This window comes from Cygnus olor, chromosome 19 (assembly GCF_009769625.2).
Source record: "Cygnus olor isolate bCygOlo1 chromosome 19, bCygOlo1.pri.v2, whole genome shotgun sequence".
Lineage (NCBI taxonomy): Eukaryota > Metazoa > Chordata > Aves > Anseriformes > Anatidae > Cygnus > Cygnus olor.
Window position 1 is genome coordinate 8965264 of NC_049187.1, and position 13940 is coordinate 8979203.

Below are 13940 nucleotides of genomic sequence, written 5' to 3' on the forward strand. Positions count from 1 at the left end.
TGCAAGAATTATGCTTTAATTTTACCTCTGTGTTCAGTTGATTCGTGTAAGCTGTTGCTTTTTATTCTGAGGTCTTCAGGCCATAAACTTAAACTTGAGAAGTTATTCTATGCACACTTTCCATTTAAAGGATATTTTAACCACAGTAATCCATGGGCTAGCTTGACAGGTGCTGTTAGTCAGGCTTTGTGTGGGGGTAGCACAAAAAAACAACTGTCAATTTCTGTTGATGTGTTCATGCATGCTTTGTCTATAGACAGATAAACTTTCTGCCTCCTGAGCTTGTGAAATCAGGTACTAAGTCTAGTCATCTGGCATGGGGAGAATCATGAGGTTTTTCCTAGCTTGGATTGATATATGTCAAAGTGGCAGATCCAGGTAATTAATAATACTTTGCTTTTGGATATTATCCACTGGGGGCAATTGCTTATGCGATGTAATATTTTCAAGCAGCGCTTCCTTGTCTTAAACTAAGCAAGATAAACTGTGACTGAGTGTTCAAATACATTTTAACTGCTTACCCAATGTTTGTTGTTTGGTTTTCTGTATAATGTCTCTGTAGATTTGCCAACAGTCTCCCGATTAATGACCCTCTGCAGACTGTTTACCAGCTCATGTCTGGAAGGATGCCAGCTGCATCCACGGTAAGATTCGAGTGTGAGCTGCAGTTGAGTCTTAACAGGGTACTGCAGTGAGTAGTGTAGTTCATAACAGTAATCTTTCCATGTGCTTTTCCTAGACAGTCAAATAACTTGTCCCTTTTTAGGTTTAAACAGTTAACCATGCAGAGCTTCAGTCACTGATTTGACTGATTAATTCTTCTCATTTTAGTGCTGTGGAGATGAGAAATGGGGAGACTGGAGGCCTCATCTAGCAATGGTGTTATCCAACTTGACAAACAATGTGGACTTGGAATCCCGGACCATTGCAACCATGGGAGACACTCTTGGTAAGTCCTGGGGGATGAACTGGTGATGATTGAAGGAAAAGCTTTCTGAAAAATTTTAATTACTCAGCACTTACGCAGCAATTGCTATGTAAAATGTAAAGTGGAACAGTTCTATGCAGGCTTGTCTGTGCCGTGAAGGTGTTTAAGTACAAAGCCAAAACAGTGTGGGCCACTGAATTATGATGTGTCATCAAGACAAAATATTCTGAGTTCTGTCACTTATTTCCCTACAGCTTCTAAAGGATTGCTTGATGCTGCTCACTTTTGTTACCTTATGGCCCAAGTTGGTTTTGGAGTTTACACAAGGAAGACAACAAAACTTGTCCTAATTGGATCAAATCATAGGTTTGGCTTTCCTTTTTTTAATATCCCTTTTTGATGCAAAAAAATAAAAACTTAATAGCTGGCAAGACTGAGTTGCACAGCTCCCCTCATCGTAACTAGCTACAGCAGTCTTTGAGAACTGTCTGATGCCCTGTCCTTGTTTGAGGAGTTGAAGTTTCCCATGCTGTATGTTTAAGAGCTACCTTTCTGACTTTATTTCTAACTGACAGATCTGTATTTATTGATTATATTTGATCTGAATGTCAAGTATTATTTTTCTTCTCCTATTCCCCAATAGCTTGCCATTTTTTAAGTTTGCCACCAATGAAGCCATTCAAAGAACAGAAGCCTATGAATACGCACAGTCACTAGGAACTCAGCCTGGCTGCTTGCCCAATTTCCAGGTGAAGAGATATTTCATATATTTTGGCAGCTTTTATGTGAGGTGTTCATCTCTCATATGTGCTTTATTCGGTGTAGAAGACGCTTTATCCATGGTAGCTGGAAATATTTACAGGTAGCATAGCGCAAGATAGCTTTTTCCCTATTTTGTCACTTAATCAGTCTTTTTACATTTTTCATCTGTGCATTCTGAACTTCAGAATTTTAAATTCTGTTGTTACCATAACTCTATATTCCAAAAGAAAAATCTAGCCGGATTTGTTGATGCTACCTGTAGACAAATAATTACTTCCACTGGATACAGTTAGTGGAAGAGGAGTATTGAATGCTTTTTTCAGACTTTTTTTTTACCTGCTTAGTGTAAACATGATAATGGAACATATGAACTTTTGGCTGAAATTACAAATTACCTTTCATTTGGTGCTCCCAAGAATGTTCTGACTGCTTGATTTATTTGACCTGCTTGCGTTCCATAGGTTTTCAAATTTATCTATGCTTGCCGACTTGCTGAAATGGGACTTGCTGCTCAGGCCTTCCATTATTGTGAAGTGATTTCCAGAACTGTCCTCAAAGATCCACACTACTATTCACCTGTACTTATTGGCCAGCTAATTCAGGTAACATACGGAAGAATTAAGTATTTGTAGCTTCATGCTGTGGGTGATATGCTGTGGCTAAAGTTGCCTTTTGGTTGCTGGTTAACTGAAATTTTACAATGATTTCTTTTTCTAGATGTCATCGCAACTGCGCCTGTTTGATCCACAGATAAAGGAGAAACCAGAACAGGAATCTCTAGTTGAACCTTCCTGGTTGATAAGGCTTCGCCACGTGGATGGACAGATTAAGGTAAAGATTGTACTTTCCAACGTGAACTATTCCCTTTTAAGGATTAGTGTAAATCCAGTTTTTGAATAGTTTTATTCGTATTGCTAATTACAGAAACATATGAAGTGATTACCTCATGATATATTCATGTCATAAAATACAGGTATCATAATTCAAGATAAGTGGATTTATCACACTTTAGTGCCTTAAGATACAGTACTGAGTAGTTTAAAGGGTAATGTATGTTACATAACATTTTTCTTAGTACTGTAATGCGAGGAGAATTGCAAGGCTCATTAAGGAACTAATGCAGCAACTTCTGTTGTAAGCAGATGATCTGCTTGCCAGTAAGGGGGGGAGGGAGAAAAGGCAAAAATGCTATGTGAATTAGTATAGCTAAATTGTAACAGAATGGAAGGGGAGAAATATTTATTGAAGGAAGTCCATTAGAGATATGAAAACTGACCTAACAGTTCAATAAAACAGCAGCAACAAAAATTATGGTGTAATCACCCTAAGATTTAATTTTCTATATATTTCTTTAGTTATGAACTTAACATCTGGTAGAGTTAATGTTTTTTTTGTGCAGGAGGGTGCAATAGCTTATAACACAGACAGATCCACACCACAACAATATCCATGTAGCACACCAAGCTCTGAATTAGACCATACCAGCCAATATGATGGAGGAGGAGTTGGCCATGACACGGGCCCAGGCACTGAAAATGCATTGTTAGCATCCTTATTACCCAATATGTCTCAACAGATACAAAGTGTGCAGCTGATGCCGTCAGGTTAGTGTCTCATATCCTTCTTTATGATGTTTCATATGTTTCTTCATGACAAAGAGAGAAAGTAAATGTTTTGGGTTTCTAGTATAAGAAATCATTTAAGAGGGTGGTAGAAACAGTGAAATTTAATTTCTGCATTATTTCGTCTTATTCACAGGATGAAAGGTTCTGTTTAGTTACAGCTCTTAACTTTATTTTGTGCCTTAGCACCTCAGGCTATACTTGATGGGTCAGCTGCTGTGATTCCTCCTGGTGACCAGGAAGCCGTCCAAAGTGTCCCCTTCTACCCAGTGGCTTCTCAGCCCATTGGTCCAGGCCCTGGCTTTGCACCTCCAGGATTTTCAAATCAGTATGGAGTTGAGCCATCACCGCTGTATTTAGGGTCAACACTACCACCAGGAGGGCCACCACAAGAAACTGAATCGCGGGAAGAAGAGCAGACAAACCTGGAAACAGGTCTGGAATCTTAGGGGAATGAAGTGTTTGGGGGGTTAATACAAAATATCTCAACTTATAAAATAGCAAGACAAGTCTTGGGTAATTAAGTTTAAGACAATGGAAGGTTACAGAAACATCTGTGGAAAGCTTTAGTATTCACTTAGTATTGGCTTAGTTTAAAAGAGAGGTCAGAATCAGCAAGTTATGATTTGGACATAAACCAGGCAATTTTTCTGTACCATGGAATTGGTGAATGCACTGCAATTGCCACTTGGCTCTGTCTTGAAGGTCTGTGATCGGAGCATCAGGGATTTCTGTCTCTGGGCGTTAGCACCTTATTAATTTTTAATCCTGTGACAGTAGAACGTGACGTGTGAAGGCAAGGATGGATGCATTGACAGTTGTGTTAGAGATGTGAAGAACACTATATTGCCTCCATTCTGATGGTTGCATTGCTCACCCTGCTCTAACCTATATCTAGATCAAACAATACCCATGCAGGAGAAACAAAAAATCACAGCAGCTAAATTTCTTTTTCTGTAAAAGATCAGGTTCTTAATAGCACAAAACTCAGAACTAGTGAAAAACTTTACTTTAAAAGCATTTAGTTGTGTGTTTTTTCCCCACTAACATAGTCTAATTTTGCTTTTTAAGGAATGCAGAGAATTCCTCCAGATTCTCCTTCACGAAACTCTTTCCCCGAACAGAGAGAGGAGGATTTCTATAACAGAATGGCTAGCATGGTATCTTTATTTTATACAGCTCTTCAGCACGTCAGCTATGTTGCATGTCTTTGCAATCACAAAGTGTATTGGGGGTCTGTCTTGCTCTTCATCTAGGTTTGAAGCTTAATTTTTCTTCCCCATTCTCCTTCTCTTCATTGGGATAAATAATGAACTAGTATAGAACTTTTGGCCATTTTTAATTCCTTTTTTTAATTGAGCAGGGGAAACCAGGCTGTTGTCTGAAGAATTTATTTTTTCTTTCACTGGCCTGTCTTCCTTTCCCATCTTCCAAAACAATTTTTCCTACCCAGAAGAACTTGTAGCGTACATGTGAGACAGCCAGGCCATAAAGAACAGTTCTGTGACTGAGTTTTAAAAGCACAGCATTGCCTAGCACTTGGTCATGACTGGAAATATTCATGGTGTTTATTGAAATCCAGATAGCCTTTTTAAAAATGTATAGTATTTTCCCTGTTTAAGTATTGCTGGAGTTGGTATTTCCTTGGAAGTTATTTCAGTCTCTTGTTTGAAGGAATTAAAACATAAACATTTTTTAATAGGGATACATACGGCTACTGATAAAGGACAGGGAGAATTCTTAACTATGCTAACAAAAGAAACAGTGATTAATTTTTTTAATGTTCGAGTTGCTATATGACCATTAGAAAAACAGCCGGCCTAATATAGAGGGGGAGGGTGGAATTGCAGCAACTGCTGTCTGGTGCAGCATTTTTATATCTTTCCCCTTGTGGGCTGATTGGTCTGCACAGCAGTGACCTGATTTAACTTTGTATTGGATTAGTTATATGACCATGTAATTACTTGGCCAGACATCAGCTCTTTTTTTGTCCTTCCTACGTGTCAGAGGACATAGAAGTACCCAAATAACCAGCTTGAATGTCTTGAATGGTATGGGAATTTGTAATAGTGAATGTTGTGTTGGATATTTAGCTGCTTGCTTATTAAGCATGTCCTGGCTTTATATCTAACCAGGCACCAGGACGAAGATCCAGATCTGCATCTCAGTCTTCAGCATATATGGTATGCCATGAGCAGGCTGCTTCTTCCACTAAGTCTTTGTTCTTATTTACATTTACTTCTTACTGGTGTATTTGGATTTCTTCCTATTACTAACTTTTCAAAGAAAGAATTTGCTTAGCAAGATGGTGTAATCAGTTCACTCCAGCAGTGACGGCTTTGTGCTTTCCCATATATTTGTGATGCAGGGCTATGGGCGAAGGTCACGGACGACTTCAGAGTCCTCTGCTCATTCTGTGGGACGAGAAAGATCCAACTCTGCAGCAAAACAGCCTTCTCCTTCTCCACCTGTTCCTGTAGGGAAAGAGACTAAAAAAGAAGTAAAAAAAGAGACAGCATCTAGAAAGGTAAACTTGATAAGTGAGGTAGTCATAGGTAGAGGAGATTTGCGGGATATGTGGTAACATTGTCTTGGCTTTTACAACATCTAGACACTTTTATACACCCATATCAAAGTTTGTGCTAACGCTAGCTGCCCCTACATGCACTGAAGCATTGCTGTACTAGCCACTTGTTTTCACTGGGAATGAATTCAGAGCAATTTCCCTTCACGTTAAAAACAAACACACACCCTCTCTTTCATCCAACTCCCATTCTCCACAGTGGGTTTACCCCTACTTGTTTATTTTCCTCTGCTTACACCACTTCTGTGCGTTGGCCCTGTTCCCCTGTTTTCTCAGGCTGCCATTTATAAGGACTAGTTTTCATTTGTGGCATTACCTCTGAATTCTTTCTTCCGTCTGTCAGAAAGATACAATTTAGTTTAGCTGAGGGCATCTTTCCTGGTGTTTTTTATATTACAGTTGAAGCCTCTAACAGAAAACTAATTATTGCATGAAATTCTTTTGATTTGCCTGTAAAGACAGTGTTGAGAAAATTAACTAAATAGATGTATTTATATTTTAGACTGGTGCAAACTGGTTTCGCTGGCTGATGGGGAAAGGAAAGAATGAAGCTCACCTTCCAGATGACAAAAACAAATCCGTAAGTCCACTAAATCACAAAAACCTTTGTACATTTTAATTGGTTCAAAGAGGCTTCCTGTATAACAGATGAACCTTGTTTTAACAAGTAAACAAATGTGTGTAAAATTTAAAAATTGTGTTTATTCCAGCTTTGTTTGGACTGCTAATTTTTGACTCTGGTTTCCATGTAGATTGTTTGGGATGAACAGAAACAGCGCTGGGTTAATTTGGATGAACCAGAAGAAGAGGTAAAAAACTGAGGGCTTTTTTTCTTCAAACTAAAATCTGTACTGGCTTACAATTTTACTGACTTTTACTGAATTTGGCTTAAAGTGTGCAACATTTTGAAGCTAATCAACACGTTACGTATTTGTATAGTCCACGTATTTATGAAACCATTTGTCTTCACATGCTGGTGTCGATCCAGTTGTTATGGCTGAGTTTACAAAGGAATTTATTCTAAACTTAGTTCAATGTATCTCTTGATACAAGTTGATACCACCTGGAAAATAGTTTAATTGATTTGCTGAAAACAGACTAGGGGGGTGAGTGGGAGAGGGGAAGTAAGGAAGAGTCCTTAGTTCTGAAAATGTAACGCATTGTAAAGCAAGGAAAATCACCCACCCTGTCTATCCTTATTGGTAAAGAGCTATTTCAAAACATAAGCAAATGATGAGAACCATGGTTGTAAATGCTTCCTTTTAGAGTGAGTGTAGATGGGCTGTAGAAATATCTTGACATTAGATAAGGAGTTATCATGTGGAGTGAGATAAGGAATATTGATCCACACAGCAAGACGCATGTCAGTATACCCAACATTGTGTGTTCTGTAATAGGTAAGGAAGAGAAGTCAGACAGACGCTTGCCTTTTAATACTCTTAGTCAATGATGTGTTTTTTTCTTTTATGTTCTCCTGGCAGAGTAAACCTCCACCGCCGCCTCCAACAGGATTTCCTAAAGTTCCCCAGACTGCTCCGTCTGGGCCTGGAGGTCCACCTAGTGCTCCTGTCAACATCTTCTCCAGAAGAGCAGGTAACAGACATGGAAGACTTCAAATTTTCTATTGCATAAAATATGAAGACAAAACTCTTGGCTTTTCTGGGGATGTTTGGGAACAGTTGGCATCTCAGTGACGTCATGGAACTGTGGCTATTTCTGGCTTTGTGCCTAACTTCTGCATTGTGATTGCTGTCACAATGACATTGTGACTTGGATATTATTGTTTGTATCCCTGCAGCATTATTTTCTGATTCTGAAAGGTAGTTTAACCAGCAGACTGTTGAAAATAGACATGGAGATGAATAACACAAGACTTATCTCTGTTATTTCTGGATTTCTCTGTTTTAGCAGGAAGCAGAGCCCGTTATGTCGATGTTCTGAATCCAGGTGGAACCAAGTCGAGTGGTGCTGTTCCTGCACCAGCAGACCTATTTGCCCCGCTGGCACCGATGCCAGTTCCTGCAAATGTCTTTGTTCCAAACTCAGGTGTGTTGTGTGTGGTTAAACTTGTAAGGAGGTTCTATGGTTACCTTAAAGTCACTTTTGCCAGTGTGTGTATTATGTAGCCTTTAATGAATATTTCACAGCATTCAGACTCACTAACTCCAATCCCTTTTAAAGAGGAATCTGTCTGGGAACTGCAGTAAAATAAGTTAATAAAGCCCAGCTCTGCACTCTGCAAACAAAAGAGATTGGGTTTTTGCTTGTTTTGATTGCGTTTTTGTCTTTTTTTTTTAATTTTGGGGGGTTGATTTTTTAAAAAATCGATACAGAGCACCTAGGCCATCATAATAGCAAAATATGAATTATATAGTACTCCTGTGTTGCTAAATACCTAGTGCTCATTTCTGACACCTGTTTTTAGTTCCAGTATCCCTGTTTGAGGAAAGAAAGGGGGAGGTCTTACCAGCATACTTGCTTACAATGTTTTTTTGGCTTTCCCTACATGCTGCCTTGCACCAAGTTGATCTGTATAAACTGTTTCTGTGTAAACTGTATGCATCTCCTGCTTGCAAACTTGTAACAATACTGAGACATCTGTAGATACTAATACTGCACTCTTTAAATTGCCTATTTTTTTTTCCCTGGAAGAAGACTGGTATTGTACAAATTCAGTTCTGCTTATGACCCTGCTTCTTATTCTGTGAAGTCAAACCCCCTGGTCTGGTGTGTCTGACTAAATCCCATTTCCTTTGTAGTTCCAGGGGAACCCCAGCCGATGGAAGGGAGTGGTGCAGCAGAGCACACACCAGTTGCAAACCAAACCAACACAGAACCTGCTGCAGCTGCTGATCCAGAGGTGTGTTAAAAAGAATGTCTTGTATATATTGTTCAAACTTCTCATAAAAATAACTTAAGATTCTCAACAGTAGCTTCATAGCTGCAAAATGTACAAAGCATATTGTTGTTATACACAAACATAATCCCTATGTTTTAGTTTATGAACTTGAGAATGGAAATACAAGTGAAAATAGAAGTAGGAAGCCCATGAAGAGTTGTATTTCCCAACTTGGCAGGACTGCACATTTTGCGTTTGCAGTATGTGTTAGGAAATGGACCAAGAACACTGGAAGTAGCAGTATGCGGCATGTTTTCATCTGACTTCATGTATTGCAATGTTGTTTTGCTGCAATGGGATTAATATAGCAGAAAGGTGAAATAACGTTGTAATGAGTTACAGTAATTAAGATTAAAAAAAGAGTGCATTGTTTTTCTTTAGTATTTAAACCCTACAATCCTTCCACCTGGATCCGGGCTACCTGTTTCCAACCCTGATGGCTTCCAATCAGGAGAGGTAAGACTTAAGACTTGGTTCAAAGTGGTTAGCTAATGACTCGTGCTGCATATTTTTAACCATTATTTTGTAGTGCTCTTAACATGGGCCATCTAAATGGCAAGTAACTGATTCAAGATGCGATTGGACAGGATGCTAGGTAATCTCATCTGGTCTCGCTTTTCCCACCAAAGGTGGGACTAGATGATTTTTTTAAGGTCTCTTCCAACCTGGGTTGTTCTATATTCTATGATGGATGCAGTTGCTCGTGACCAGGCAAGATGGTGTCATATGACTGCCTCCAAAATTGCTCAGAAGAGACCTCTAAGTCCATATGAGAAGTTCAGCCTCAGAGTCCTACTTTCTGTGGTGTGATCTGCTTGTTCGATATATGTAAACTTATAAAAGCCTTTTCAGAGTAAAATGTCAATAGTACTTTAAGGATCTCCTCTTGCCTCTGTGCATGCATATAATTTCACTAATATTAAACGTGAGACACAAAGAGGTAAATAGATTGCTGTGTGCCAGGCAGAGTAACATTACCTTTATTCCTACTAAATGTTTTCTGTATCTACATAATTTTGTGCTTTAGGAAGTCCTTTTGATTTAAACTAACTTCTGGCTTTACATTTTTTTTAACTTGAAGTTGGTTTAACCTTTGGCAGAGTGAGACTTTTATAATTAAATAAAACAACTGAAAGCTTGGGGCAGTGACATGCATGACGACTTTTTTATTTGTGTTTTTTGTATTTGTGTGTTCTTGCTGTTTTGTAGCTTTCGCGCTCTAGTTCAATGAGTTCATTATCACGTGAAGTAAGCCAGCATTTTAATCAGGTACATGTGGCTGGCCATTCTCATTTATGTTAACGTGTTTACTTTCCCACCCTTTATTTTGCATTTGCTCAAATACTAATGCTACTTTTAGTCATTTTCCCTCTTCTCATTTCACAGAAATAACATTCAAAGTGACTAATGATGCAGTGTTCCTTTTAACACTCGAACAGGGTCTTCAGACTTTTGCGTTTATGATAATGCATGTAATCCAGGCATGCTTTTTGTTTATGTTCGTGTTCCTAAAAGATTTACTTAGTAATTTTGATTAGCTCTTTCCTGGGTTACCAAACTAGTCAATTGATGTAAAAAAAAAAAAAAAAAAAAAAACAACAACAAACAAAAAACCTCCAAACAAAGACAAATCAACCTACCACTTCCCAAATGACCCATGCAAACTAAACCTTGTCATTCTGCTGCTGCCAATCTCAAGTTGGTAATAATACCATTGCCTGTTTCATCTGCAAAAGCCCCTGTAGGAATTAAAGGAATGCTTCATCTCTGCTGTTCTGGGAGTACTGTGGGGTCACTGTAAAGGAGTGACACAAACTCTTTCTGATACTTTTTAGTAAAGCAAAACTTGACATAGAATGTTTATTTTGGGGCAAGTCCTGAGGTCTACTAACAAAAACAGAAGGTACTAATGCAGTGAAGTCGCACCAATGTCTTGTTTTGGTTTTGCATGCCTTGGATTTTCAGAGCTATTTACAGTTTATGCATGTGACATTGTTTTGCCAATTCCTACATTAAGCAAATAATATTCAAGAAATGGATGCAAACTGTACCAGCACTTTTTGCAGTTGTTATAATATGCTGCTCTGTCCATATTGTTGGCATTATTACTGTGAATATTTTCTCTGTATGACTAAGCAAACCAAGTCTGAGAGGCAGTGAAGCTCTGCAGTTCCGTAACTTTAGTATAATCTGCTTTCTAGCCTGCCGCTGTACCACCTTCGGGGGGACCTTCAGCAGGAACAGTACAGTTCTACAATCCTTCTCAATTTGCACAAGTGAGTAAAGGCCTCATTGTTACTTTGAACTAAACTATTGAACAAAATGAGAGACTTGTTAGCTCTGAGAGTTCAAACAAGTAATTAAATGTTGCTTGAGTAAATCAGTCATGCTGAACCGTCTTGTTTTAAGTGAGCTGAGTCCACGTCTACCTTTTAATAAGTAACTCGGTGTGGCCTTAAATATCAGTACAAATTTTCTTTTTTTTCCTCCCAGATATTTTTACCATGTAGTTGTTTCTTCCCCCACTCCCATTCCCAGGTGATCCTTATGGTGAGATAATCCAGTCTGTAACGGAGTTTCCTTCTGCTCTTTCTCTGCCTTTGTAGCACTTAAGAATTTTGCAAGATAAAATAATGGAATGAGCAGCTGCCCATTCTGGAATGTCTCAAATGGCACTGTATTTTTTCATCTGTTTTCTGTATGAAGGATTAAAGGGTTAAAAAGTACTGTAACAGAAGAGGCAGTCTCACTGTAGCCTAGGCACCTTTATGGAAAGGTGTGTGTACATAGAACCAGGCTCTCAGTACTGCAGGATGAGTTTCTCCTGCCTTGTTGAAACCATACAGATGAGAACTATATAAAAGCATATTATTGTGAGAATTTGGTGCTTCAGCAGACCTCTCATACGTGATATAGCTTTGATATTCAAACCTGTCTGATGGGAATGTCAACCCTGTTCATTTTTTATACGGTTTGATTTTGGTTTACTAGCTTAATCTGGACTATCACATGCAGGGTGTTAAACGTGCACATGGACCAATCTAGCTCCTTTAAGCTAACAATGTTGGGATCAAAACTTTACTGACAACTTCTTGTATTTTGTCTCCAGTATGACACTTCTACAGAATATTTTTTTTTTTGTTTATTCCTGTTATTCTTTTTCAGTCTCCTGCAGTCACTGGAAGTTCAAGGCCAGGAAGAATTGGACAGAGGAAGTATCCAACACTGAAGTAGAATACAGTGGCTCTGCTTGGAATTCTCATTCATCTTCTGAATATATGAAGAACTATTCAATCTTATGGCACATGGTATCAGAACTAGCTGCAGTTGACAGGACAGTAATTTAATGATGGGTGATTTTTTTCATGGGTCTCCCTACTTGCACCTCATCTACATAAATCATTACCAAACATGAAATATATGTAACTCTTCCTTTTAAAGAACTGGCTAGAAATAGCTTTGCTGTGATAAAGAATAGACCCAAGGGAGGAAATAGTTGCTGTCTGTTACAAAAATTATTCATAAATTGCATAGGCAATTTATTCCTAAAAAAAAAAAATTTTAAACCTACTAGTGTGACTTTAAGGCATAGTTTCAGGGATTCCTTAATTTCTGAAGGATGCTCCCCTCCCATTGTGGGGGAAAAACATGTCCACATTGTAACATAACACTCTGTGGCCTTAAGAGGACCATGCGCAATTGTAATGCTTATAAAACAGGACTTGGTTTGTCAATGTATGAAATTCAAGATGTTCATCTGGGAAATGCCTCATGCTAGTTTGTTTTTTGAAGGGGGGAGGGGGCCACAGCTCATCCAAATAAATTGACCCGTATCGAATGAAAACTGTGACTGTAATCTAATACTAATTTGATTTGGATCTTATCTAGTATGTATGTAGTTTGTGGTTTAGACTACTTGTAAAGCAAATTGTATAGTCTGAAAGAAGCTCTCTGTATAATAGCTGATGCTGTACTATTTGATGAGTGAGTGTTCTTTTAAGTGCAATACGGTTACTTGCTTTCTCTCAAACTGCTGGCACTGTGTAATTAAGGTGGTAACAGCTTGAAAGTTGTCTTTTCCTCTTGAGTGCCAGAATCAGCATAATACTGTTCTTGAATTTCCATTACTAAAATAACCAAGGTCTTAAATAGCTAACAGCTGAATTTCAAACATACTAAATGTAGATGGATTAGACCTCTACTGATGGACGTTAAAATCTATAGGATTAATATAGGAAATCTTGAAAACCATGATATGCAATGTTCATATTGACTGAAGAATCTGAATCATCTGCAAAGAGGGAAATAAACTTTAAATATTTATTAAATTGTTAGGCCATATTTTATTTAGAATTTGCCACCACACTATTTGATTTTACTTGAATTTCTGCTCATGAGTAGAAATAATGTGAATGTGAAATTGCTGGTGTTGGTCCCTGATAGTTTTTCTTTTCCTGAATAATGCCACCTTTCTGAGATCTTGATAGCCTTACATTTAGTCTAAAGGGGGTTATGCGTAGCTGAAGCATAATGCTGTTTGGGGGAATCGGAAACCTTGGCATAGTGGTCCGTACTCAATTCCAGGCATGGTGAGCAGCACCATGGGTTACTCTTCTGTGACTGAAACCTAGTCAGACACTTGGCTTCCTCTAGTTCAGCCAGGCTGCTGATTATTTTCTCCTTTCAGTAGAGACTGCCAAACATCTTAATTCAAGAAGGCTTCCTCTGAGCTGGGAGCGGCTATCTTTCCTAAGTGTAAGATTTGACACTGTAAATTCTTAAATAAAATATTTTGCGCTCTGGAGCACTTTCACATTTTACTACTTCTTGTGGTTATTGCTGTGGCAAGTCGAGTGAAGGTCCATCCATCTCCTGAGTGTTTGGAAACAGCTCAAAGCCCTGCTTAAAGCGACTTGGAGAACGCTGGGTGTTGAGCACTGGAAGCAGTTTGCGCTTTATAAACGTTGAAATGTTAAAAATCGAAGCCACAGGCTAACAGAAGGAGCTTTTAATTTTTATTTTTAAGTGAAAAATGCTTTGCTTTAAAGGTAACTTGACTGCCTGCTTAACCGAAAGCACCCGGGCCGCCTCTCATTACGGCTACCTCGGGGCCGGGGCCTGTCGGGGCGCTCCTCCGGCCGCCAA

General features: G+C 38.7%; 1 protein-coding gene across 19 annotated transcripts in view; it reads left to right on the forward strand.

The window, feature by feature from the left end:
* The window catches only part of SEC16A (SEC16 homolog A, endoplasmic reticulum export factor), a 30231-nt gene extending 16623 nt beyond the window's left edge, over nucleotides 1-13608 (forward strand). For 8 of the 19 annotated variants that reach the window (XM_040531018.1, XM_040531017.1, XM_040531016.1 and 5 more), the window contains 20 exons: nucleotides 563-644; nucleotides 832-949; nucleotides 1183-1294; nucleotides 1572-1677; nucleotides 2152-2292; nucleotides 2408-2521; nucleotides 3090-3294; nucleotides 3499-3747; nucleotides 4384-4472; nucleotides 5448-5495; nucleotides 5681-5839; nucleotides 6399-6476; nucleotides 6649-6705; nucleotides 7378-7489; nucleotides 7805-7942; nucleotides 8656-8756; nucleotides 9177-9251; nucleotides 10005-10064; nucleotides 10997-11071; nucleotides 11961-13608. In XM_040531018.1, coding sequence (XP_040386952.1) covers nucleotides 563-644; nucleotides 832-949; nucleotides 1183-1294; nucleotides 1572-1677; nucleotides 2152-2292; nucleotides 2408-2521; nucleotides 3090-3294; nucleotides 3499-3747; nucleotides 4384-4472; nucleotides 5448-5495; nucleotides 5681-5839; nucleotides 6399-6476; nucleotides 6649-6705; nucleotides 7378-7489; nucleotides 7805-7942; nucleotides 8656-8756; nucleotides 9177-9251; nucleotides 10005-10064; nucleotides 10997-11071; nucleotides 11961-12029 — 2188 coding nt within the window. In that variant the 3' untranslated portion in view covers nucleotides 12030-13608. The remainder of the gene's footprint in view (nucleotides 1-562; nucleotides 645-831; nucleotides 950-1182; nucleotides 1295-1571; nucleotides 1678-2151; nucleotides 2293-2407; nucleotides 2522-3089; nucleotides 3295-3498; nucleotides 3748-4383; nucleotides 4473-5447; nucleotides 5496-5680; nucleotides 5840-6398; nucleotides 6477-6648; nucleotides 6706-7377; nucleotides 7490-7804; nucleotides 7943-8655; nucleotides 8757-9176; nucleotides 9252-10004; nucleotides 10065-10996; nucleotides 11072-11960) is intronic. The other 11 variants (XM_040531021.1, XM_040531027.1, XM_040531032.1 and 8 more) reach the window with 5 other exon arrangements.
* Nucleotides 13609-13940: the final 332 nt, after the last annotated feature.